Consider the following 23,579-nt stretch of genomic DNA (forward strand, 5'->3'; position numbering starts at 1 on the left):
TATTCTCTGCTTGTATTTCTCTTTAATAACTGTTGTCCCTGCTATAGAAAGGTTGATGTTAGTTTGCCCTTATTTATGCATGCTATGCCAGTGAAATTATTAATATCTCTTCCTTTCACTCTTAAGTGTTCCAATTAAAAGTTATACAGTCATGCTATAAAGACCCCTCTTTTTATTTTATTCTTTCATTTAATACTCTACCCAAAAATGAAAAAGTGGCATAAATTTGGCTGTAAACCAGAATGATTTTGATATCCTAGCCACAAATCATTTAGATTATTTTCCTCACACCCAAAAAAGCATTTTCTAACACTTACTGAAAACGGTGGCATCAGTTACAGTGCTAGGAAAGTAGAAATGTGAAAGTTGCAGTTGTGGCCTCTGAGAATTCACAGTCCTGGGGTGTACACAAGGCACTCTTGAATCACTCTTGAATGACTCCAACATAAAAAAAAAAAAAAGTGGGTTGAGAGACCATAGTTTCTCAAAGATAGCAGAATGGCTTAAACTGTCATTGATGAAGGTAATGGTTGTGTAGTTAGAGGTTCACAATTTAGCAAAGGTAGGAGAAATGGAACTTCATTTTGGCTGAGTATAGAAAATTACTAGAAATAGAAGAAAGAACTTTATAGGACCAGAGGAAAGCACAGGATATATTGGTTTGAGAAGAGAATGTGTTGATTTAAATACTGATCTGTATTTAATATGTATGTCCAAAAGTAAAGCTGTGTAATGTTCAGAATTTGAGGTTCAAGGCTACCATTACATGCTCTAGGGAAATTAAGTGGCATATAGACAGAAGAAGTATCCCAAATAATTGCTTGGGCTGGATGAAATAGAGGGTTTCCTCTTCCCATTCCTTAGGCTTCTATAGAGACAGATATGGTGTCTTAAACTTATAGGGACTCCTATAATTATATATTTTTTTAATTAATCAAAGTTAGGGAAAAAATCCAGACTGATTCTCTATGTTATTAGGATGGACTTTATTTGTTAAATGGTCATCATAGAATCAGAGCAAGGAAAGCTTTTTCTCTCTTCACTGCTCTGAATGCAGAGATAGCAAATATGATATTAGAATGCTAGAGAATATAGCAAATATGATATTTGATTTCCAGATGAAAATCCCATTTGAGAAATAAAGCAGACAAAAATGCAAATATCTTGTTTAAGAAACAAGCAGTCCCCCTAATTTAACAAAAACAACTGCAACAGTAAATGAAAAGCTAGGTATTTCTAATAAATCAGTGTTTTCTATATGATCTTCAAGTTTTCTTTTCCAAAAGGATACACATTTATGTTTAAGATTTGAACACAAGTGTTGGGGGAAGACAGGACTTTACCTACTCTAGTAACCTCTCCTTCCACAACCTTCTTCATCACTTGCATCTCAGCCAGGAAAAAAATGTAGGCAATTAAAAAGATAATAGTGGGGTAAGTGAGGGGAGGTTCATGCAGGAGGAAGCTTTGTGATTTGACTTAAAGGCAAAGGAGTAGGGAGGAGGGAGAACTTGGTTCTATGATAAATCAGGGGGATAACTAAGCTGTATCTCCTTCCTTTTGCTTCTTTACCATATTAATCCTCCACTTGCATAAAGTGGAGTTTGAAGCTACCCCATGTTAGCATGTGATCATCCTGCTTTTAACTCTGTAGACATTTGGGGAAACAGTGAGGGTTCACTAACTACCGTATGTCTGTACAACCTCTGTGAACAAAGTGAATGAAGTGTCTGTATTCTCAGAAACAGTACTTTATACTTTCTATGATTTTCTCATCTGTTCAAGTAAAAATGCACATCTACACCACTCAAAACACATTCCTTTCTATCTTGCAAAAATCAAATCTCACGAAATTCTTATTTCTACATTTATTTCTCATTTGATGACTATACTCTGTCTTGGTTTCCTTTCCAAAGACAAAGTAAAATTGGACTATCATGCAGATTCCAGCTGAGATGGCTTCACCAGATAATATTCAACCTATCAATTTAAAGTTCAGTAACTGGTGTTAAGATAAAGTACATGTTGGTTTTAGGTGAGGGAATAACTGGCAAGAATAAAACATTTTTGGAATGTTAGTGCATGAGTATAAGAGTGTAAACTGATAGCTCAGGCAAAACTTGTGATCTGAATTGCATCTTGTCTGTCTTAAATCAAGGGAAAAAAAAAAGATTTCCTTATAAAAACTGAAAGAGGGAATTTTGAGTCAAGCTGTGGTGTGTTGCCAGAGGCGGAAATTTATGAAACACACTAGTCAGCTCTTCTGGAAACACTACAAAAGAAATAATTCTACTTTCTTTATTGGTGCTAAAGCCACTAATAGGTGCAGTTTAGTATAATACCCCTATGAGAATTACCACCCCCAAAGTGAGCTTGCCTTGGAAAGAACTCTGTATGGGCATTTTCTTTTTCCTTTTAAGCTTGCGCAAAACACCCAAAGGGGCCATTTCCAATCCAGGCAGTGATCTTTCTCAAGTTTATTCTTTCTCAGATCACAGAGACAATGGGGAATATGCCCTGTTTACTCAAATCAGCCTGGATTAGTGTCACTCTATTGATGGAATCAGAATTAAAAGGAAAACCATTACTCTCTCAAAGGGCAACATCAGATGTTTTGGGAATGGCTTGATTACTTTTAAATAGACCATGTGAGACTGTCACCAGAACAAGGTGGAGGAGTCCAGGATATGTACAAAGAGAGAAGGTTACTCTGGGTGAAGTAGAAAGCCTATAGTCAGCCTCAGACCTGGACAGCATTTTAGTCGACATTCACAATGGACTTGAAAGGCTAATAGAATAGTAGATTTCAGAGAAGATACTTTCCCTGTCTTCTTTTTTTTTTAAGATTTATTTATATATACAAAAATTGGGATACAGGCCAGAAGTATGGGGTGTAAGAGGACTCACCAGAGGCAGTGGGGAATAGAAAACAGGCAGATCAACTGAAATACACTGCTAAGGGGAGCAGTGAGGGAGTCAGGAGAGGTCTGCTGCGCCATGTGGGTAGCTCCCTGGCTAGGGATCGAACTCATCCTTTAGTGGCTGTGGCCAGCTTCATAAGTTGCATCTTAACCCCTTGCACCACCAAGGAGGCCCTTTCCCTGTCTTCTTTTTACACTCCACCACCACCTCCCAAATGTTTATCTCCAGGTGAAATATTTACCAGTCTTTAAGACTCCATTGGGAGGTTAGTTTACCTTTAAATTTTTTTTCAAATACCCCATTCAGAATAACCCCTCCTGCCTCTAAACTTGTTTTTATTTTTCTGTCCTCCCTCATCATCCTTTCCCTTCCCCTTGTCTAGACTGAAGACCCCGGAGGGAAGAGGATGTGTGGGATTTATTGCTGTGTCCGCTCCAGGACCACTAATAATGTCCCTGGAGGCATGAGTTCATTGATATTGCTTGAAAAGGGCATCTTCAGATTAAAAAATGTGTTGTATTGGACATACTCACAGAAATGTCTGTTTGTAACTCACCCGTGCAAAAAGCACAGCAACGCACACATTATTCAAGCCTTGTCTGTACCCGTATGCTCTAAATCATATGGTTTTCCTTGACATCTGGCAAGGTGTACCTTTTTTTAAAGAGCCCAGGTATTTATTTCTATTTCAAGTGATAAGCAAGCTTTTAAAAGACAGGGCAGTTTCTTGACTAAGAAATAACTTGTACTCTAGCAGAGGTAAATGGGGTAAAGTATGTGCTGCTTTCTTTTCATTGATAACCCACCAGGGCAGATAATGTGTTTGATTTTATCAAAAACTGAACAGATTAGATTTTTATCTTGCGTGCAGTCACTTTTTGAAAGTGTTTACTTACTTCCTCACTGTTCCCTTAATTCATTTTTGTCCCCTCCATGTCTCCTGAGCATCTTCAGATATGTGGGTGGTTTGCTCTGGGTGAATAAGCTTGATGATTTGTAAACACTTTCTCATTTTATTTTTTATGTCTGAAAAATCTTTAAGTCATTTTGCTCTTAAACATGGTGTCCCATTTTTTTCTTTCTGTTCGCGTAAGACACTAATGAGCTGTTGCAATTATTAAAGTGATTGATTGATTGTTACTTTTATAGTGATGTAAATAGAATGAAATGAATAGATGAGCGTCTTTTCAAAGGAAGGCATGTCTTCTGTATAGCTGGAAACTTCAGTTTTATTTTTCAGTTAAAAGTGACAGCTTAAAGGAACACTCCAATGTTGTGTAAGTCACCATGTCTAATTACAAAGCATAGTAAATCACTAAAAACTTTAATTATCTCAAATATAATGAAAAAAATGTAGCAATCAGCAAAGAACTTGACAGGCAAAATCAAATTAGAACTCATGAAACAGTGTTCCTCATTAAATATGTATGGAGCAGTAAGAATGAATAGTATACTTTTTATTTCACACTTTAGTTTTCCATTTGCAATCGGAGACTAGTGTTTCAACCTCTGAGTGTGTATTATAAAGTGTGAGAAGTGAAGTCATGAATTTATATCATTCACCAAGAAATGGTTTTTCTAAGTCTGATAAGCTACAATCTCAGTTCCTCAAAACATACCTTTTTAAGCCCTTAATTATAGCATTATTCCAAAACTGAATTTTGGCTTACTGGGCAGAAAAATCATGGAAATTAGAGAGGGACAGACCAATTTTGTGGCCTATCTACCAAAAACTAATGTCTTACTCTAAGCTCATTTCTAGGTGGTTTATTTCCTAAGTAACTTGAACTTGACCACAAGCACCATCCATAGGAAATGAATGGTTATATGATCTCAAAGATTTGGATTCTTATTGCTGACCTACATGCATTAGAAACAAAATCTAGAACATTGGATAAAAAAACACTGCCTTGGCACAAAAATCTATGTGTTTGTTTTAAGGAAGTAAAAGCTCATTAATAAACTTCCCAGCAAGGTGTAAGTTACCCAGTATTACTCATTGCCTTGTGAGTGACAGGACTGGATATTCTGCTACTAGTTCCCATAAAAGCTGAAGCTACAAGCACAATTCACACCTACCAAAACAAAGCAAAACACAAAGTAGAGGTCATCCAATTATTTGGAGATATACTATAACATTTATCTGGCAGCAGTATGTGAAGAGAAGGACAGTTTGGAGACAGACTTACTTCAGCATAAAAATCTATACTCAGTTGTGTTAGAATAGAAGAGATAATTTCTGAAAGTGATTTATATATTCAGATGGTTTGCTTTTATTATTTCAACAAATATTTCCTGAGTGTCTACTATGTCTCAGACACTATTCCAGATAACAAGGCTCAGCACTAAAACATGCCAGATATAATCTCTCATTAACTTATAGCAAAGAAGTCCAACATTATTTTTTTTTTAATAGAGGCATGCTTTATTTATTTGTTTGCTGGTTTGTTTGTTTGTTTTGTTTATACAAGCACTGGGTACAGTCAGAAGCGCGGGAGGGTGAGAGAATTCACCAGAGCCAGAGCGGGGAGCAGAGCAGGCAGACTGACAAAGTACACTGCTGAGGGGAGCAGCGGGCGGCAGGAGAGGTCTGCACGCCATGTGGGACCCTCCTCCAGTGGCCGGGGAGCAGCCGGGGATCGAACTGGCGCCGCAGAGGCCGCGGGCAGCTTCGCAACCCAGCGCTCAACCGCTGCGCCACTGGGGAGGCCCCAACATTAAAAAATATTAAACAGATAATTTAAAGTATAATTATGTGATGCAAAAGGAAAGTGATAATGCTATCTAAATGTGAAATAAAAGAGAATACTTCTCCAGGCAGTCAAAGAAGAACTTTTTGTGGAGATGACACCGAAGCATAAAAGTTGCAGGATGAATTGGGAAACCGCCTGCATGTGCAAAAGGCTGAGGTATGAAGGAGTGCACCTTTGCCTTCAAAAAACCAAAGGAATGTCTATTTGGTCATTCTTTGGTGACTGAAGGGGGGTGTTTCAAGTAGTGCAAGATAGGCTTTTTTAAAGATTTGGGGTCTTTATGTTCTCAGAGAATAGGAACCAGCTCCAGCTGCTTAACCTAGAGTGAGGCATGATCAGGTGAGCAGTGACTTCAGGTAGTGGTTCCAAAGATCTAGGTCTCTAACTCTATATGTTTACACACATGCTAAAAATTGCTAAAGTTGTATAATCTCTTCTTAATGGGGGGGGGTCACATTTTCTTAAGATAGAAAAGAATATTCTATATATTGATTGTAACTTTAATGTAAAATTCCAGGCAGAAGTTAGAATGACTAATTTACATGCAATCTGAAAAGCCAGATTTACTGGTTTCACATTTGGGCTCTGTCACTTTACTATCTTGAGTAAGTTCCTTAATCTTACGGAGCTTCAAAAGTTTCCACATCTAGAAAATAAGTACGAAACATGGGATAATAATGCCATATTCCATTCACATGATTGAGTCTGCTAAATAAAACTATTAAAAGAGTGGTTACTCTAGATTGAAAATGTTCTTTAATGTATTTTTGTTCCAACTTTAATAAATACCTTTTGGTTCACTTTGAAGAAGTTGAAACTCTGTTTTCCCCAATAGCTGAGTCAAGAATTACTGAATATTAAAATTATACCTTTCTACTTTCTGCTAACTCCAGTCAGTGTCTTCTTGACATTTATATGGTGATATCAGCTTCTTTCAGAATGTGGATGCCTTAAGCTTTTATTTATTTTTTTAAATATTTATTTTTATTTATTTATGCATGCAAGAGGTGGAGTGTAGGCCAGAGGTGTGGGAGGGTGAAAGGGTTCAAAAGAGCCAGAGTGGGGAAAAGAACAGGCAGATCTACTGAAATACACTGCTGAGGGGAGTAGCGGGCAAGACAGGAAAGGTCTGCTGTGCCATGTGGGTAGCTCCCTGGCTGGGGATTAAACTCATGCTACAATGGCTGCCAGTAGCTCATAGTGCTGAGACTTAACCCCTTGCACCACCAGGGAGGCCCCAGATTTTTGTATTTTTAATGTGTCATGATGATTAGATAAAGCACATAATGAAATCATAGAATTCAAAGTTTATTCCCTCTTAATTGAACCTACCACAGTGTTTTTTAATTATATTTGGATAGAGTTTTAACTTTAATACATTTCATTTCCTGGCTCTTCAAATGCTATCTCTAATATTTGTTGACATTGTTGTTCACCTGATCAGCCACCTTTGTATTTGTTCGTGTCATAGGCAATTGTCTGGCTTGGTTAGGGTTTTTAGGGAACAATCTAAGTAATAGAATGCTGGCCCTTTAAAAATTCTTGACATTTTCCATCAGAGCACAAAACTGTCTAGCTAACTGCCTACTGTCTTTCTAGATTCCCGTGTGTTGCAATGTTTTATTTTTCCTTTTTATTCATTATAGGATATAAGTATATTTTACCTCCCAACATTCATTTTTTAAGGTTATTTGGTAGACAAAAGAAGTGCTTTACACCTCGCATAATCTGGTTTAAAAAAATATGATGCTAAATAAATTCTTAAGGTGGAAAGACTGTGTTTTAACTTGACATTATAATACAAATATCTTCTTGACCTCAAATGGAGCACTTTAAGTCAGTTGTGCTTAATTCTAGCATAAAACAAACCATCATTCTTTGAGGTGAGGCAGGTGGTAGAAAACTTAAAAATGACAAGTATTTCTCCCTAAGGCAGTGCTTGTTGAAAAGTCACTGTCCTGCCGATATTTGGGGATAAAAATGTAGTGCTGACTGCTAGAACATAATCGAATGAATGCATTGTGAGGCCAGGATCATGAAGAAACCTCATTTCTTTTCCCAAGAGGGGCTTTAGAATGTTCACAAAAGCTCTTCCATGAAGACTGAGGTTAAAGGTTAGATCAGCTAAAGAAACCACAGAGGCTGCCTGAAACATTTTAGATTTCTCAGCTTGGTCTGACAAATCTGTATTAAAAAAAAAATAGTTATGCTAGTTTGTGAAAATATTCTCATTGCATTTTAAAAGAGCTTTGAGAATGAGTGTGGTTATACCTGCCAGAATGTTATATCTACCAGAATGTTAGCATTGGTGCTGTCTGAACAGTAGAATTTCCTTGGAGGAAACTAAGATCCGAGTTGCCTCAATTCATGGCAGTGTTAGAACTTAGACCCCACATTACCAAGTCTAAGCTCAGAGTTCTTTGTATCGGTGGCATCCATTCATGAGCATAAGGAGTGCTCAAGAGTGTTCTGTTCCCTAGCATCACCTAGCAGTCATCTGTATATAATCATCTATAATCTAAAGGATTATAAATAGAATGTATTCCAAGTGAAATTTGAGCAACTTATTGTTTCCTGGAACAAGAGTACACTTGACTTGAAGTAAATAAATTATGATTATATATTCCAACAGTAACCTCTACTTTCCCTGATTTGACTCTCATTCCCATTCTTTATTTCTCATTATACGTTTTTCACTGTGGTAGCCATGTCATCACAACTTAGCTATTATAGATAGTAATATTTGGAAAGAGAACCTAAAAGTTTTCTCTTAAACAGATAAAGCGGAGATTTATTGAAACACAAATTATAGGGCCTCCCCAGTGGCGCAGTGGTTGAGCGCTGGGCTGCGAAGCTGCCTGCAGCCTCTGCAGCACCGGTTCAATCCCCGGCTGCTGGCGAGGGTCCCACATGGTACACAGACCTCTCCTGCTGTGCCCGCTGCTCCCCTCAGCAGTGTACTTCGGTCCTTCTGCCTGTTCTGCTCCCCGCTCTGGCTCTGGTGAATTCTCTCACCCTCCCGTGCTTCTGACTGTACCCAGTGCTTGTATAAATAAATAAATATTAAAAACAAAACAAAACAAAACACAAATTTAAGTTCCTGTTCTCATTGTAGTAGTCAGATGACTTGATTAGGATCCTTTTTCTGATGTTAAATTCTTTTATAGGAAAGTAGTTGCATGTTATTTCTGAGGTGTAAGAAAAAAAAAAGGCCCATAATATATTTAGAAATTAAGATCATTAATATAAACTAAAACTACAGAGATTGTATTTATAGGATACTTTAAAGGTAGTAATCAGTAGGATAAGTCTAATCTTCTATTTTGTTAATTTAAAAATATCTGAATTAAAATATAGAGAGGCAGTAAATCAGGATGTGTAGATAGCTAGAATGCAAAAGGACTTGGGCGAGGAGAAAAACAGGCAAAAAATAATAAAATGTTCTTCCTATATCTGGGAGTAGTAGGTATACTTATTCTTTACTAATGGTGAAAGCAAGCAATTTGAGATTTGCCTCTTGTAATCCTGGCTCCGTGTTTCAGCACACTTCCATGGTGTCCTGTGATTACCTGGGCTGTCTTGGGTCTCTGTAACCCAGGTGTGTCTCATCCTTCCTGAGGTCAGATCAGCTGAACCTGAATGTATTTCAGCTACAGAAGTTGGTAATTTTCTGGGGTCCAGGTGGTGAGTCTTTTGCTTCAAAGTCATTTTATAGGAAATGAAGCATCTGTTTGAATTCAGAAGAAATCGTTTTACTTTATCAGCCTGTGGTAGATAGCAGACAAATTGTGTTCATTTTTGCTTTATACATTTTGTGGAAAGAAGATTGTCTCTTCTTTCAAATATGATAGGATAGCTATAGAACATTTTTCATTCATTCATTGAGTGCCTACAGAGTATGTTATGGTATTCTGAAATCAAGATTCTTTGAACAATTTACTTTATATTTCATTTAAACAGATGATCTCACTCATAATAGGAATCTAGAAAACCTAAATAAGGGACCAAGAAAAAGAATAACTATAAGAAAGAAAAAAATCAAAATCAACAAACAACTATGAACCAGAGACACACTTTGGGGGGGAGGTGGGGAAAAGAGGCATTGGGGTCAAAATCAGGGGGTTGCAATTGTATGGGGAATATAAAAATTAAAATAAATAATCTAGCAAATGAAATGTTTCTTTTGTTACATAAGAAACACATGAGACATATGGGACCCCATAGAGTTCTTCCAAATGCAATTTTTGTGGCTGGTCTGAGAGTGTCATGTCTGAAACTCTTGTATAGGACCCTGAATATAGGCTCTGCATTAGCATCCTAGTCTACGACAAGTTTAAGACAAGTTTCTCCCTCTCTTTTTGTGGAATCATTTACAGTGCAAAATGGACAGAGGTATTCTTCTCCTCATCCCAGCAGCTTTGCTTTGGTAGAAAATAAGGGGTGAATATTCACATTGATGTTTTACAGAGCTAGCGACATGGACATGCAAAGTGTGAAGGGCCCATAGTCCCTGTTCTTTGTTTAATGCTCTGCTGTCACCATTTTGAAACCCTTAATAATTTATGAACAAGAGGCCCTGGTGTTTTCATTTTGCAATAGGCTCTGCAAATTATTCTGCTGGCCCTGCCTATGGAACACTTGTTCTTCTTGGCAACACTGGTCTCCCTTTGGCCTCCAATTGTAATATGACAACATGTCCACTCTCTCTTCAAACCAAAGAAATAAGCAAATAAGAACCTTTTGGTTGCTGTTGACTGAATGTTTTTTTTTTTTTTAATTAACTTCTCAAATGCTATTTCTTATGGTAGATTTATGACATTGATTTTTAATACAGCTATAAAAAGTATCCAAGTAGATTTCTAACTGCATAATTCTTTGGTGGGTTTATTGTCATTTATAGTTTATACTAATTAAGTCAATATTTGTAATAGTGGTTTTATTCATTTTTGAGACAAGTATACTGCTTCATTTATGTTTTCTACAAAGTAAAGTTTGGGAAAAGTTTGCCTTGAAATGTGTTTTCCTATCTCTATCTTGAATAATCAGCAGCTTTTTGCCCAAATCTGTGCAATTTAGCTTTATGTTTTAAATTGGGGCATAATTAGAAACAAATTCTGTTGTCGTTAAGTAAAATATTTCACCTGGAACCTGATGAAATTAAATGATGACATTCTAAAGCATACTCATCAACACCTACAGACCTATTAATCATTTTTGAAATATATTTTCTGCTTCTTTGGTACCACCCAATATGTTATTTCTTACAGCTGTGCCAGGACCTTTGTGCCTCCTAAGTAAATGGACTTTCCATTTCTCTTTAAGTTTTTCTAGAAGTGCTAAGTGTTTGCTCACTAGCTTTTAAAGTGGGTTCCAAAACTTTTTCTTTACATATATTGAAAAAAAAATTCAAAGGGCCATGTTTCTTTGTTCTTATCCAAGCCCACAATTAGCTGAAGTTCCATTCTGTGTATCTAAAAGGAGGAGGAAAGGGGTGAACCAACAGGCATTTTACTGCCAGTGAGAAAGTGCTCTGAGAGTTTCTTTGTCCCTTTTGTCAAGGATGGCTGCCTCCCTAATTGTACTGTTGTGGGGAAGCACGTGCCTGTGGGAGCATTATCTGATCCCTACAGGACATTCAGGAGTGCTTTGTATACTGACCCTTAACTTGAACACACATAATATCTTTTCAATCCCTTTCCTAGGTTGTTGCCGCAGGCTTGGATTCCTAAGTGTTTTAGTTCAGTCGTGGGTGTTGGATGCATTTGCACCAAACTTGGCTTTATGTTTTTTTCTCCCCTAGTTGTCTCACCTGTAGTTTTGTTGCACCTGTCAAAAGGGAAAGCTGAAGATGGAGGATAGATGAATAAGAGCTGTAGCAGTTAAAGGGGAGAGAGGCGAGACAAACAGCTGCTCTTGTCAGCATGAGGATAAGTGTAAAGAGATTAATAGTTATTTGGAGAGCAAATGGGGACATGGCATTCAGCAGTGGAATGTGAAAATATAAATGTATTGGAATGAGCATGCGACTGTTAACATTTAGACACATGCTCTCTGGACTGAATGGAATGACAAAGGCCATTTCTCCTCCCCATGTGAGATATTTAAATTATAATAAAGTGATTTTATAATCACATATATTTTAATTAAAATTTTTTCAAGCATCTCTTTTTATTTTTAAAAATTTATTTATTTATTTATACAAGCACTGGGTACAGTCAGAAGCGTAGGAGGGTGAGAGAATTCACCAGAGCCAGAGGGGAGAGCAGAGCAGGCAGTAGGACCGAAGTACACTGCTGAGGGGAGCAGCAGTCGGCAGGAGAGGACTGCGCGTCATGTGGGACCCTCGCCCATAGGCCGGGGATTGAACCAGCGCTGCAGAGGCTGCAGGCAGCTTCTCAACCCAGCACTCAACCACTGCACCACTGGGGAGGCCCTCAAGCATCTATTTCTATGTGGGTTTGTCCTGCATAGTTTTCCTTGGTCTTGGGCTCTCAGAGTTAGGTCACCTGAAGACTCCTCATCTCCTTCATAAACTATGACCAGTAGGATTGCCTTCCTCTTCTTGGTATTAACTTATTTTCCCTTGAATAACCTGAAAATACTGTGAGATTTCTATGTGTCAAAAAGTTGTACACTCCCGGTGGCACAGAGGTTGAGCGCTGGATTGCGAATCTGCCCGCAGCCTCTGCAGTGCAGGTTCGATCCCCGGCTGCTCCCTGGCCACCAGAGGAGGGTCCCACATGGCGCGCAGAACTCTCCTGCCGCCCGCTGCTCCCCTCAGCAGTGTACTTCGGTCCTTCTGCCTGCTCTGCTCCCTGCTCTGGCTCTGGTAAATTCTCTCACCCTCCTGCACTTCTGACTATACCCAGTGCTTGTATAAATAAACAAATAAATCTTAAAAAAAAAAAAAAGGTTATACAAAGGGAAAATCATTTCATAGACTGTTGGCTCCTTCTGGAAATGTGTCCAATTTGATTCAAATTTAGGAATGACTAGAGTTATCTCATCAGGCTGACATGTGTTGATGGCCTAGACAGAGCCCCAGACTAGGAATCCAAAGATTTGGTTTCAAACCCCACTCGGCTTATTAACCAGTGCTTGAACAAATCATTTCCCCTCTCTTATAGTAATGCAATAAAGTTGTTTTGCATGTTAAGTGACAAGAAATTAATCCATGCTTTTCATAAATATCTTAGTGAGTATCTACTGTGTATTTGGTTCGAGTAGAAGAAATAAAAGGATCTGTCAGAGGAACTACATGAGATAATGTACTTCTGAATTATAGCAAAGATGGAATTTTAATTATAGTTAGATGGTATTTTTCTTAGACATTTTCTACTTTAGAAAAGAATAAACTGCTACAAAGAAAATGAAAGAGTGGATAAAAAAATTAGTCTGTATTCAGATGACATTAATATTTTGCCTTTTAAATTTAGTTGGCTCTCTCTAAGTTGCTACCCTGGCCCATCGCATTTTTATGAAACTACTCTTTGTGGAACTCTTGGTATCCTGAGACAAGAGTTAGACTTATAAGACTCGAGGGAAATTTGCAGGACATCTACTATTGCCCCATATACAGCACTTCGATCTTTAAACACACTTGAGGACATTCGTATTCAGTGGTCTCTATCATCCTGAATACCATTTAGAAGATAATGTAAAGTAATAGCAGATGGTACTCATTTATTTTAAAAGAAATCCTAAGCAGCTACTTAGTACTGGACACTTCTGCCGCTTTGTGAATAAGCACATATTCTACTTTCAAATGGCCTTAAGGATGCCACAGTCACCAAGGGATATACAGAAGAGTTCTATGATTTGTAAAGCTGAATTGCAGAACTCACACGCTGGAGAATTCTCTTGGTGTTTCCGTGCATCACAGATTGATCATTTTACCTCCCAGGTGAAGTGGTATGGACCCCGGGTGAATCGCTACAAAATGTATGCACCATATGATGTTTTACATGGAACAATGATCTGTAGCTTAAACAGTTAACACTGCCCCTTCTGTGTGTCCTGCAGCCACAGTACACAAACCTGGGGCTCCTGAACAGCATGGACCAGCAGATTCAGAACGGCTCCTCATCTACCAGTCCCTACAACACAGACCACGCGCAAAACAGCGTCACTGCGCCCTCGCCCTACGCGCAGCCCAGCTCCACCTTCGATGCCCTCTCGCCGTCGCCCGCCATCCCCTCCAACACCGACTACCCGGGCCCACACAGCTTCGATGTGTCTTTCCAGCAGTCCAGTACCGCCAAGTCGGCCACCTGGACGGTAAGAGAACTGGGCACACACGTGCCCTGAAACCTGACCTCCATCTCCAAGGGTTGTCTCTGTCATCCTTTTCCTGTCTTTTTTTTTTTTTTAAACAAGGATGTTCACTGTGGTATTTTTTTTTTTTAAGTTTGATAATACTCTTTTTTTTAATAATAAATTTTATTTTTATATTCCCCATACAATTGCAACCCCCCCATTCTGACCCCAATCCCTCCCCTCCCGCCTGTCTTTTAAGGAAATTTTGTGTTTGACTATTTAAATCTGAACTGGTGGAATAAGAAAAAAGAATCATTTAGTGAGAAAGGGCCTGATCTGGGAACCAAAGTCTTCCTTCTGGCCTTGTTGGCCTGCCCCTAGCAATTTGCACTTAGGTGTTCTGACCAGCATCACACCATTAGGTGCTACGTTGTGTGGAATAGTTACCAGTCTCATTTTAAAGAAGTAAATGTCACATTAAGGTGCAGTTTTTTTTAATGAATAAAATCACAGACTTGGAGTAATAATAAATTAAGAAATTAAAATCTCATTTATTAGGAAAAATTTGTTTATACTATTGGAACTATAAGTCAATACATTGTATTGATACATATATAGTTATTACATTTAGAAACATTTTACCCCCAAAAGCCTCAAAATTGATGTATCATGGATCTTAATTAATCTAAAACAATTGATTAAAAATGTTAAACAATCTTTCTATGCATGAGTTTTCAAAGAAAACATAGCAATATTTTCAAAAATTGAAAAGGTTCAAGAATGTTTATTGTATTTCAATGTTTATTTTGTAATGCAATATAACATGAATAAAACTCAAATATAAGGGAGGAGACCTACAAGACTGGTTTTAGCTGGGTGATCAAAGAACACCCAAGACCAAAATGGCATGCATATTTATCAAACAATTTAATGTTTGCATGAAGTATGGAAATGTTTCTAAATAACACCATCTTGTTGAATTGTTTTAATAAATATTTCCCTCTTTGGCAAGTAGCGTGTTTTTGTAAAGCATTTCTAGGTTTTTTTTTTTTGTTTGTTTGTTTTTGTTGTTTTTTTTTTATGTTATAGTTTTTGGTTCACCACAGGCTTTAATCCAGTTGTCCAGAGTTTATAGAATAATTTTATTTCATAACACTTATTACATTCCAACATAATTTCACATATGTACCCTCATTTGACCTTATTTCTTTGTCAACTGGGTAGGACAAGCCTTATAACTAGTAAAATGAGGAGACATAAAGCCTGTGAAGGTTCGGTGACATTTCTAAAGTTACAATGGGTTTTGTGTAGCTAGACCAATTTTTGATTCTGCCTATCCACATTACTTTTCAGCGTTTTACAGGATGTTCCAAACTGTGGAACATTTTACAGATGTTCCAAATTATGATTTCTTTAGTGTTTTCCTGTTATATTAGAGATGAAGCTCAATCATGTTACATATTCTAATCATAAAGTCTAAGTATTAGCTTTAACCTTGATATGACCCCTTTTTGTGTTATTTCTCAATTGTTTCATATTTAATCTCTTATTAATTAAGGAGATGGACACTACAGTGAGTAAACTTAGAGTCTCTGTGCCTTTAATAAATATTGGTTGACTGAATGATATAATATTTTGTTGAAGAACTGACTAGAATAGTCATTGGGTAAATGGAACACTGAGGTATCTTAGGAGTCACCAATTGGACATTTATAGTCCCAGATCTTCAAGGCTAATGGTTTCTTTTTTTTTTTTTAAGGTTTATTTTATTTTTATGCATACAAGAGTTTGGGTACAGACCAGAGGTGCGGGGCGGGGGTAAGGGGGTGAGAGGATTCACCAGAGACAGAACAGGGAACAGAACAGGCAAACTGACTGAAATACATTGCTGAGGGGAGCAGTGGGCATGACAGGAGAGGTTTGCTGTGCCATGTGGGTTGCTTGCTGGACAGGGATCGAACTTGTGCTGCAGTGGCTACGCTTAGCTTCATAGGTTGTGTCTTAACCCCTTGCGCCACCAGGGAGGTCCATGAAAGTTTCTATAATGTTATCTCAAAGGACTATGGGAGTGTTAGGTCACTAAATGGATCATAATTTCCCTTCTAAAGTGGTTTAAAAATCATTGGGATCAAGCTTGATTCAAGTATAATATCAAATTCTCCCTTCTTCCTTCCTCTGTACAAACTGATAAGAATAAAAATGAGTATGTGAAAATAACTCTTTATTAGGATGACACAGAAAAATTTAGAAGAAGTTAATTTCTAATTAAATATCTTCCCTGCTGTTGATGAATGGTCATGCTTAGGTGTTTAGACTGTTTTGCTTTTCTTTGGTTACTATTCAGTTATCTACATTCTACTCTATAGATTTTATAGAATAAGGTGATTGAATTTGATGTTCATTCAATTCTACTGGTGCTTCACATTCTATTTGCATCTTTATTAAAGTTCTTTCTTGTGCACAATCAGATTTATTTCTTTTAAATCTAGGGCACTTGAACCCTTATCTGAGTTGCTGCTGAGATTACCTAAAAAGATACAAGTTCTTAGCCAAGGACAACATTATTGCTGTACATGACAGCTTTTAACTCTTTGGGCCAAATTACATCTTGTCACATTTATAGAGACCTCATATTTTAAAATAATATTTTCTCATACCTCTATCAGAGTTGAGCCATGCAACCCAGACTGTTATCCTTACTTTTATAAATGTGGAAATTTTGAGAGGTAAAGGTTATTTGGTTTAATAACCAACCAAAGAGTGAGAAGAACACTGGCCCCACTTAATCCTCTTGCAAGTCTCCCCATGGTTCTATCCAGAATGTATTTCCTCAAGATTGATAGATTGCAGGACGTACATGAACAGACAGGCCTTGTGCAGTAGGGAGCTGAAGCCCAACTGATGGAGGACCAATTTTTATGACATACTACACAACACCTATTTCTCAGGCATCTGTGCATTTTAAAGCAAGTTTTTCAAAATAAAATGCTGTATTTCAAAACTGCCCACAAACTAGAAGCATAAGTAGCTGTCATTAGGAAGAGGCCACACTTGCTGCATAGTCTTCTGGTAATTCTTTAATAAAAATCTTTTTAGTACCATTTTATCACTTGTCATCTTTTCGTGTTGAGTTTACTCTTCATTTCTGGTTTTACTCAGAATTACTGCCAAAATGTAGTTAATATATTTAAAGAATATATGCATACTTTCTTTGCTTTCTCTATATTTTAACTAATGAATGTGATTATGAGTCCAGTTCCATAAAAATATGATCTTTATTTTAAACTTCTTCCAGTGAAATAAAGTGGTGTGTTAACATTTTTTCCTTATTTTGTATTTGACACACACACAGATCAACACTGAATTTAGGATTTACTGTCAGACTTTCCCATTTCTACAATGTAATTGCCACTAGCTATAAAAGCCTACAATTTAATTTAAGGAATTGCTGGGCTAGTGTCTAGTATTGTAACTGGGAATCATCAGCCACAGGCCAGTTGACAGAACAGTAATTTGGAAACGGCAAGAATCTTGGATGCAGATTTCAACTCTTGAGTTTAATAGCAGCATATAGGACCTGCCCAAAGAAGTGAGTCTCTAAACCTTACTTCCCTCACCTCCCAATGCGGATGTTAACACTTTCCTCATCATGAGGATTGCACACTGTGTAAGTGTACCCAGCACTGGCTAGTCATAGACACACATATATTTATTGAGTCACAATATGAATCCCTTTGTTTCATGAGTGTATTATAGTTTTGTGGAGTGTTCAGTCATACAGCAAGCAATAATTTGAAGAAAGGAAAACAAAATGCCTTCTACCTTTTTTTTAAATTATTATTATTATTCTCAGTGCTTTCAGACTATGAGCATGCACACTCTAACCCCAGGGACTGAGATGCTATTCATTATCCAAACATATGACTTTGGATGAGAACAGGCTCTCCTGTAGACAGACTTCTGCCCGCTGACTGTGCACCTCCCCTAAACCTGCCCATGCAGATGCAGGCTTTCCTTGCCACATGAGGAAGTGCCCTTTTCAGAAGCGGGGATCTGTTGACTTCTGACATTTATTTTTCATTTTTAATATGTATCTTCATTTGTGAAGGTTTAGTCTCCATGTTAAACAGAGGATAACAGTTTATTAAAGAGTTAGCATATTAATTTGTTTCTATGTTAGCATATTAATTCGCTTTTGGAGTTGCTGGCGAAGAGAAGATAAGGTTTCTGTAGTACCTACTTGATAGTACTGGGAAGGACACCACTTCTGGGGGCCGCACATTTTCTTTGTTGGATTTGATTGTCAGAGGCCTCTTTCTGAACATAGGTCAGTCTGTCTGAACATTAGCTACTTGTACTTTTGTCAGTTTCAGAACTATTTCTTCACAACCATGTGCAAACACTCTGACAGTCCTCTGGTTAGTATATTTCTCTGGTATTCCCACATGACCTCCCACAGACTGTGGGAGTACAGAGCCCTTTTTGCTATTGTGTCTTCCTCCCTTCATAGACTTTAAGGTCTTGTGGGACAGGCACCCTGTTCTGTGCCCAGTACAATGCCCAGCCTGTGATCTGTCCTTAATCAATAGTAACATTTTGCTTTCATTTTATGGTTAAAGGAAACCTCTATAGTTCTAAGCAGTGCCCTCAGTTCTAACCTGGTTAGTTAACTGTCCATGAACTTGATCCCATTTTCCTTGATCCCATGATTTATAGAGAGCATTCTTCCTTTGCCTTTCCTAATCATGCCAGCCTCGTGTCATGTTCGGGACTTTGAAGAATCTGACTTGAGCAAGTGGAGAGATTACTGAGGTGGCATTTGAAAGGGGAACAGCCAGTTCCCAGTGAGTTTCATTGATCCTAGCATATTGGTCTTGCAATCTCGTTCCCCTTGACTCCTCAGGCAAGCTGAGATGCATGCCTATGGCCCACCCTCACTGTCATCAGGTTACCTGTAATGTAAGACTTCCAGAATAAGGCTGCCAGCTCTGCAGAAATCCAATGCAAGCCAGCCCATTGCGTGGCTCTCTGGAATCCTGGGACTCTTAAGAATAGCCCATCAAAGGACATGATGTACAGACAAGCTTTTCAATGATGAATATGATTTATCAGCTTCCTTTCACAAAAGAAACATCTCTCTTCTCAAAGTTTGAGCCATAATTGAGGCTTGAGCTGACCTTACAAACAAATGGTTGCTAGATTTCATTGGTGTGTGACGGGAGAGAAGTCAGTAAACTTGGCTTCTACCAATGATAAATTTGTTAAACATAACAAGGTTTTCATTTCTTGCCATAGTTGTCCAGTAAATCTGTTGAGATACATATGGGCGTGCCTTTATGTGCCCCTCCCATGATAATGAAAGTAATAACTGTGCATATTCACCTGTTATCCAAGCTATTTCTTAATGGAGGAGGAATGTCCTACATAAAGCATTTGGGGATTTTTGGTGATAGTTCAGTTACTTGCTTAACTCTAGGATCTAGTTTACATTTGCAAATGAATTTCCATCATAAGTCATTAGCTGCAGAGGTGTTGTTTCCAGACCAGAGGAAAATAAGTTTATCAGCATGTTTATTTTATTCTGTTTAGATTGACTCTAGGTTAATATATTTGTGATGAACTAATTTCAGTTTCACCTAATCTGATATTTGTCACCTTCCTACAGGATTCTGAATGATTTCTTGACTGTGCTGGATAATTTGTATTTAAAAGAAATGGATTTCATATGGTCTTATTGTAACTAATCTTATGAGAACTGGTCACTGATTAAAAAGAAATAAGGAGCAATTTTTAAAAGCCCTTGTTTCCTATTCTACTGCAAAAACCAAATAGCAAAATCCCCTTTGCATTTTTTCTTGTTCTTCTTGTTCTTTCTCCTGCTCCTCCTCTTCAACCTTCACCCTTCCCTCCTTCCTGTCAACTCCCCCCTTCCTCTTTCACCTATTATTTCACTATGTTATCATTAGTAGTGTTAGATTTGATAGTTTGTTTTTCCACTGTAGCTTTGCTTCCCTATTTGGTGAATTATTATGGGGAGGATCATAATATTAAGCAATACCATGGGAGTTTCCTTTAAGAACAGGAATCAGATCATCAGATCTTTTTCTTCAGCAAATCACTTTGGCTAGTCATGGTATCAACCCCAAACACTAGTGAGGTTGGGGAAGGTAGCATAAATGAGTCAAATGGTGAGTCCAGGGACATGAGCAAAATGATCTTAGTAGCTTACTGTGTACAAAGTACACAGTACAAAAACATAAATTTATTTATGCATACAAGAACTGGAATGTAGGCCAGAGGTACGGGGGGTGAGAGGATTCTCCATATAGAGTGGGGAGCAGAACAGGCAGATCTGCTGAAATACACTGCTAAGGGGAACAGTGGGTGAGACAGAAGAGGTCAGCTGCGCCATGTGGGTTAGCTTGCTGGCTGGGGATTGAACTCATGAGTAGTGGCTGGTGATAGCTTGATAGCACTGAGACTTTAACCCTTGTGCTACCAGGAAGGCCCTATCTCCAGATCTTTAGATGGTAGTAACAATTAAAAAAAAATTATAAAACACTACCAACCAAACAAAACAATAGACAGGCTGATTGTCACCTTTGCAACATATTTAATAGTGACAAAAGACATTTATTTAGGGCCTCCCTGGTGGCGCAAGGGGTTAAGCACCACACTTTGAGGCAGCCCACAGCCTCTACAGCATGAGTTCAATCCCTAGCCAGCCAGAGAGCAACCCACATGGTGCAGCAGACATCTCCTGGCTCGCCCGCTGCTCCCCTTGGCAGTGTATTTCAGTCAGTATGCCTGTTCTCTTCTCCACTGTCTCTGGTAAATCCTCTCACCCCCTGCATCTCTGGCCTGTTCCCCAGCTCTTATATGCATAAATGAATAAATCGTAAAAAAAAAAAGAAGACATTTACTTATAGTTTCAATAAGATAACTGGAAATTAGACCAAGTATCTAAGGGTAATCTTACTAGTAAATTTATTTCATTCAGAAATAATAATTCTCTATCCCTTTCACATGCCAAACAGATAAATCTCTTTCTGTAATAAACTAAGTAACACATTGTCAAAGAAGAATTTTCTAAATTTGCTTTCTTGCAACAAATAATCCTATTACTGCCACATTCCTATAAATTTTATTTTACGAAAAAATTCAGTGTTATGCAGTGTTGGATTCTTTGCATAAAGAACCTTTCTTATTTCTTTCTGTTTTTATAACTAAAGAGTTTATGGGTCTCTATAACTTAACTCTAAAATTGGCCAAAGCTGGCATCAGAAAGGACAATGAGATTTAAAGGGCTTCAAATCAGTTTTCTCAGTTCACTAATAGATGGCTTATTTTACTTGGCAGAAATAGAGTGTACCCAAACAAAAATCTCCTCCAAATTGATGTCTAAACAGAGAATGTCATAAGAAATTTTCTTGACTCAAGAGAAATATAGTGTGTGACTAAGCTCCACAGAGATCCCTTCAAATCAGCCCTGAGTGATGTGTGCCATTTATTTGGGATTATCATGCTTGGTACATTCCCATATGTGTGATTCACAGCTTCTCTTTGCATCCCCCAACATAAGCCATTTCCATAGTGCAACCAATTTCTGCAAGAATCTCCAATTCCTATGGTGATATTTTTCTCATGAAAGGTATTTAGCAATTAACTGCCAAGTCATGAGTAAAAGCAAATGCATATAAAATAAATCTCCATAGTTTTATATCAGCAGTAATTAGTATGTCTTTTCAGGTCACTGTGACCAAAAGGAGACATGAAATAAAGCTTTCTGCCCAACAATTTACAATTTTTCTAGATTAAAGAAGAGATTGTTGCAGAATAGAAAGGAAAATCTTATAGTCTTTGAAGCCCTGCAGATGTTTGTTGAGAAGGAATGGTTTTTAGAACAAGGTATCCTGTAATTAGGCATGCAGAGGCCTAAAGGTGAGGATCTTAGCAGCTGTCTCTTCTGTGGTTTTAATAATGATGTGATCCCATCATCAGGGACCCCTCACCTGAAATTAAAAGAAAATTTAATAATAACTAAAGACCCAAGATCTAATTTTCTTTGAGGAGAGTTAGGAAGGGATTCTCACTTTACAGATAGAATAAGCCTTCTTAATTTAGTTTGAATCTAATAATGAAGACTCGTAGTTACTTTGTGGGGGAAAAATGGTATGATTTGCTACTTTACATTGTATTAAACATGTCTGAAGAAATGAACATAATTTCTATTTTTTTTCAGAGTTAATATTGATTTTCCAAGTTTATCAAATAGGTATCCCATCATGAGTTACTCATTTATTTTTTATTTTTTATTTTACTTTTTATACTGCTTAGCCAGAATTATCTGCATTAAGTCTTGTGAAAAAAATACAAGGAATAAGATAAGGACACTGTTTCAAAAGACACCTCTTTTTTTTCTTTGCATGTTTTTGAAGGTTTATTTAATAGAAATAATAATGATTATTTAAGGGTCCTGATTTGACTTAGAGAAGTCACCTGACAGACTCCTTTTGGGTGTGACCGACTAAATAAAACTTAGGACCCAGAAGAACAGCTTTTGGATACTAACAAGTTATGTGATCTAGGGCAGATTGTGCTGTCCTACCCATCTGTTAAATGGGAATTATAATATTGACTTGGCAGGATTGCTGTGAGGCTTAATTAAAGTTTATGAAGTATGTTGAGAGCCTGAGAGATGAAGCTCTAAAAACATAGTATGTTATTATCTTCTCCCAGATTCTTAATTTTACATTTACCAGCATGAACGCTATATCATATCCATGCTTACAAGTTAGGCAGTTCTCCTAGGTTTCCCATTTATAGGTAGAAATAAATTGAAACAATATAGAGAGATAAATCCCTTAGGTGGAAAATGTATTTTTCTAATGTGAAATAATTTCTCCTTAGACCATGTTAAATTGAATCCCATGGTTGTTACTACTTTCATTACTTTATATCTTAGAGTCTCAATATCGTATTAGAAATATTTCAGCAGAGTCAGTAAAAAGAGTTAAATTGTGATTATTTTTCTGGATCATTAAAAGAGAAAATTATTTTTTCTTTAAAAATTAATAATAAATATGCTTTTAAAAAATACAAATATGTTATTCTAATTAAGTAACAAATGAGTTAACTTCAAATAATTATATTTGAGCCTGAAAAGATATTCTACTTTTCTTTTTTTTTTTTTTTTTTTTTTTTTTTTAATAGAGGCATGTTTTATTTATTTATTTATTTGTTTGTTCATTTGTTTTGTTTATACATGCACTGGGCACAGTCAGAAGCGCGGGAGGGTGAGAGAATTCACCAGAGCCAGAGCGGGGAGCAGAACAGGCAGAAGGACCGAAGTACACTGCTGAGGGGAGCAGCGGGTGGCAGGAGAGGTCTGCGCACCATGTGGGACCCTCCTCCGGTGGCCGGGGAGCAGCCGGGAATCGAACCGGCGCCGCAGAGGCTGCGGGCAGCTTCGCAACCCAGCGCTCTACCGCTGCGCCACCGGGGAGGCCCTATTCTACTTTTCTTAATGCCCCCACCTACTTTTCCCTTATATCTTTTTTATTATATAAATTACATGTGACCATGCTAATTTTAGATATTCATATTTATGAACATAGAGCCCTGATTTAAACCATTTCATTTGCCTCT

General features: G+C 37.6%; 1 protein-coding gene across 4 annotated transcripts in view; it reads left to right on the plus strand.

Annotated features, from left to right (window-relative positions):
- Positions 1-23,579, plus strand: part of TP63 (tumor protein p63) — a 276,044-nt gene that overhangs the window by 162,028 nt on the left and 90,437 nt on the right. For all 4 annotated transcript variants that reach the window (XM_054700436.1, XM_054700437.1, XM_054700438.1 and 1 more), the window contains one exon: positions 13,698-13,952. In XM_054700436.1, the coding sequence (XP_054556411.1) occupies positions 13,698-13,952 (255 nt within the window). The remainder of the gene's footprint in view (positions 1-13,697; positions 13,953-23,579) is intronic.

Source organism: Talpa occidentalis, unplaced genomic scaffold (assembly GCF_014898055.3).
Source record: "Talpa occidentalis isolate TD23 unplaced genomic scaffold, MPIMG_talOcc4v2.1 talOcc4.4, whole genome shotgun sequence".
In the NCBI taxonomy this organism is placed as follows: Eukaryota; Metazoa; Chordata; class Mammalia; order Eulipotyphla; family Talpidae; genus Talpa; species Talpa occidentalis.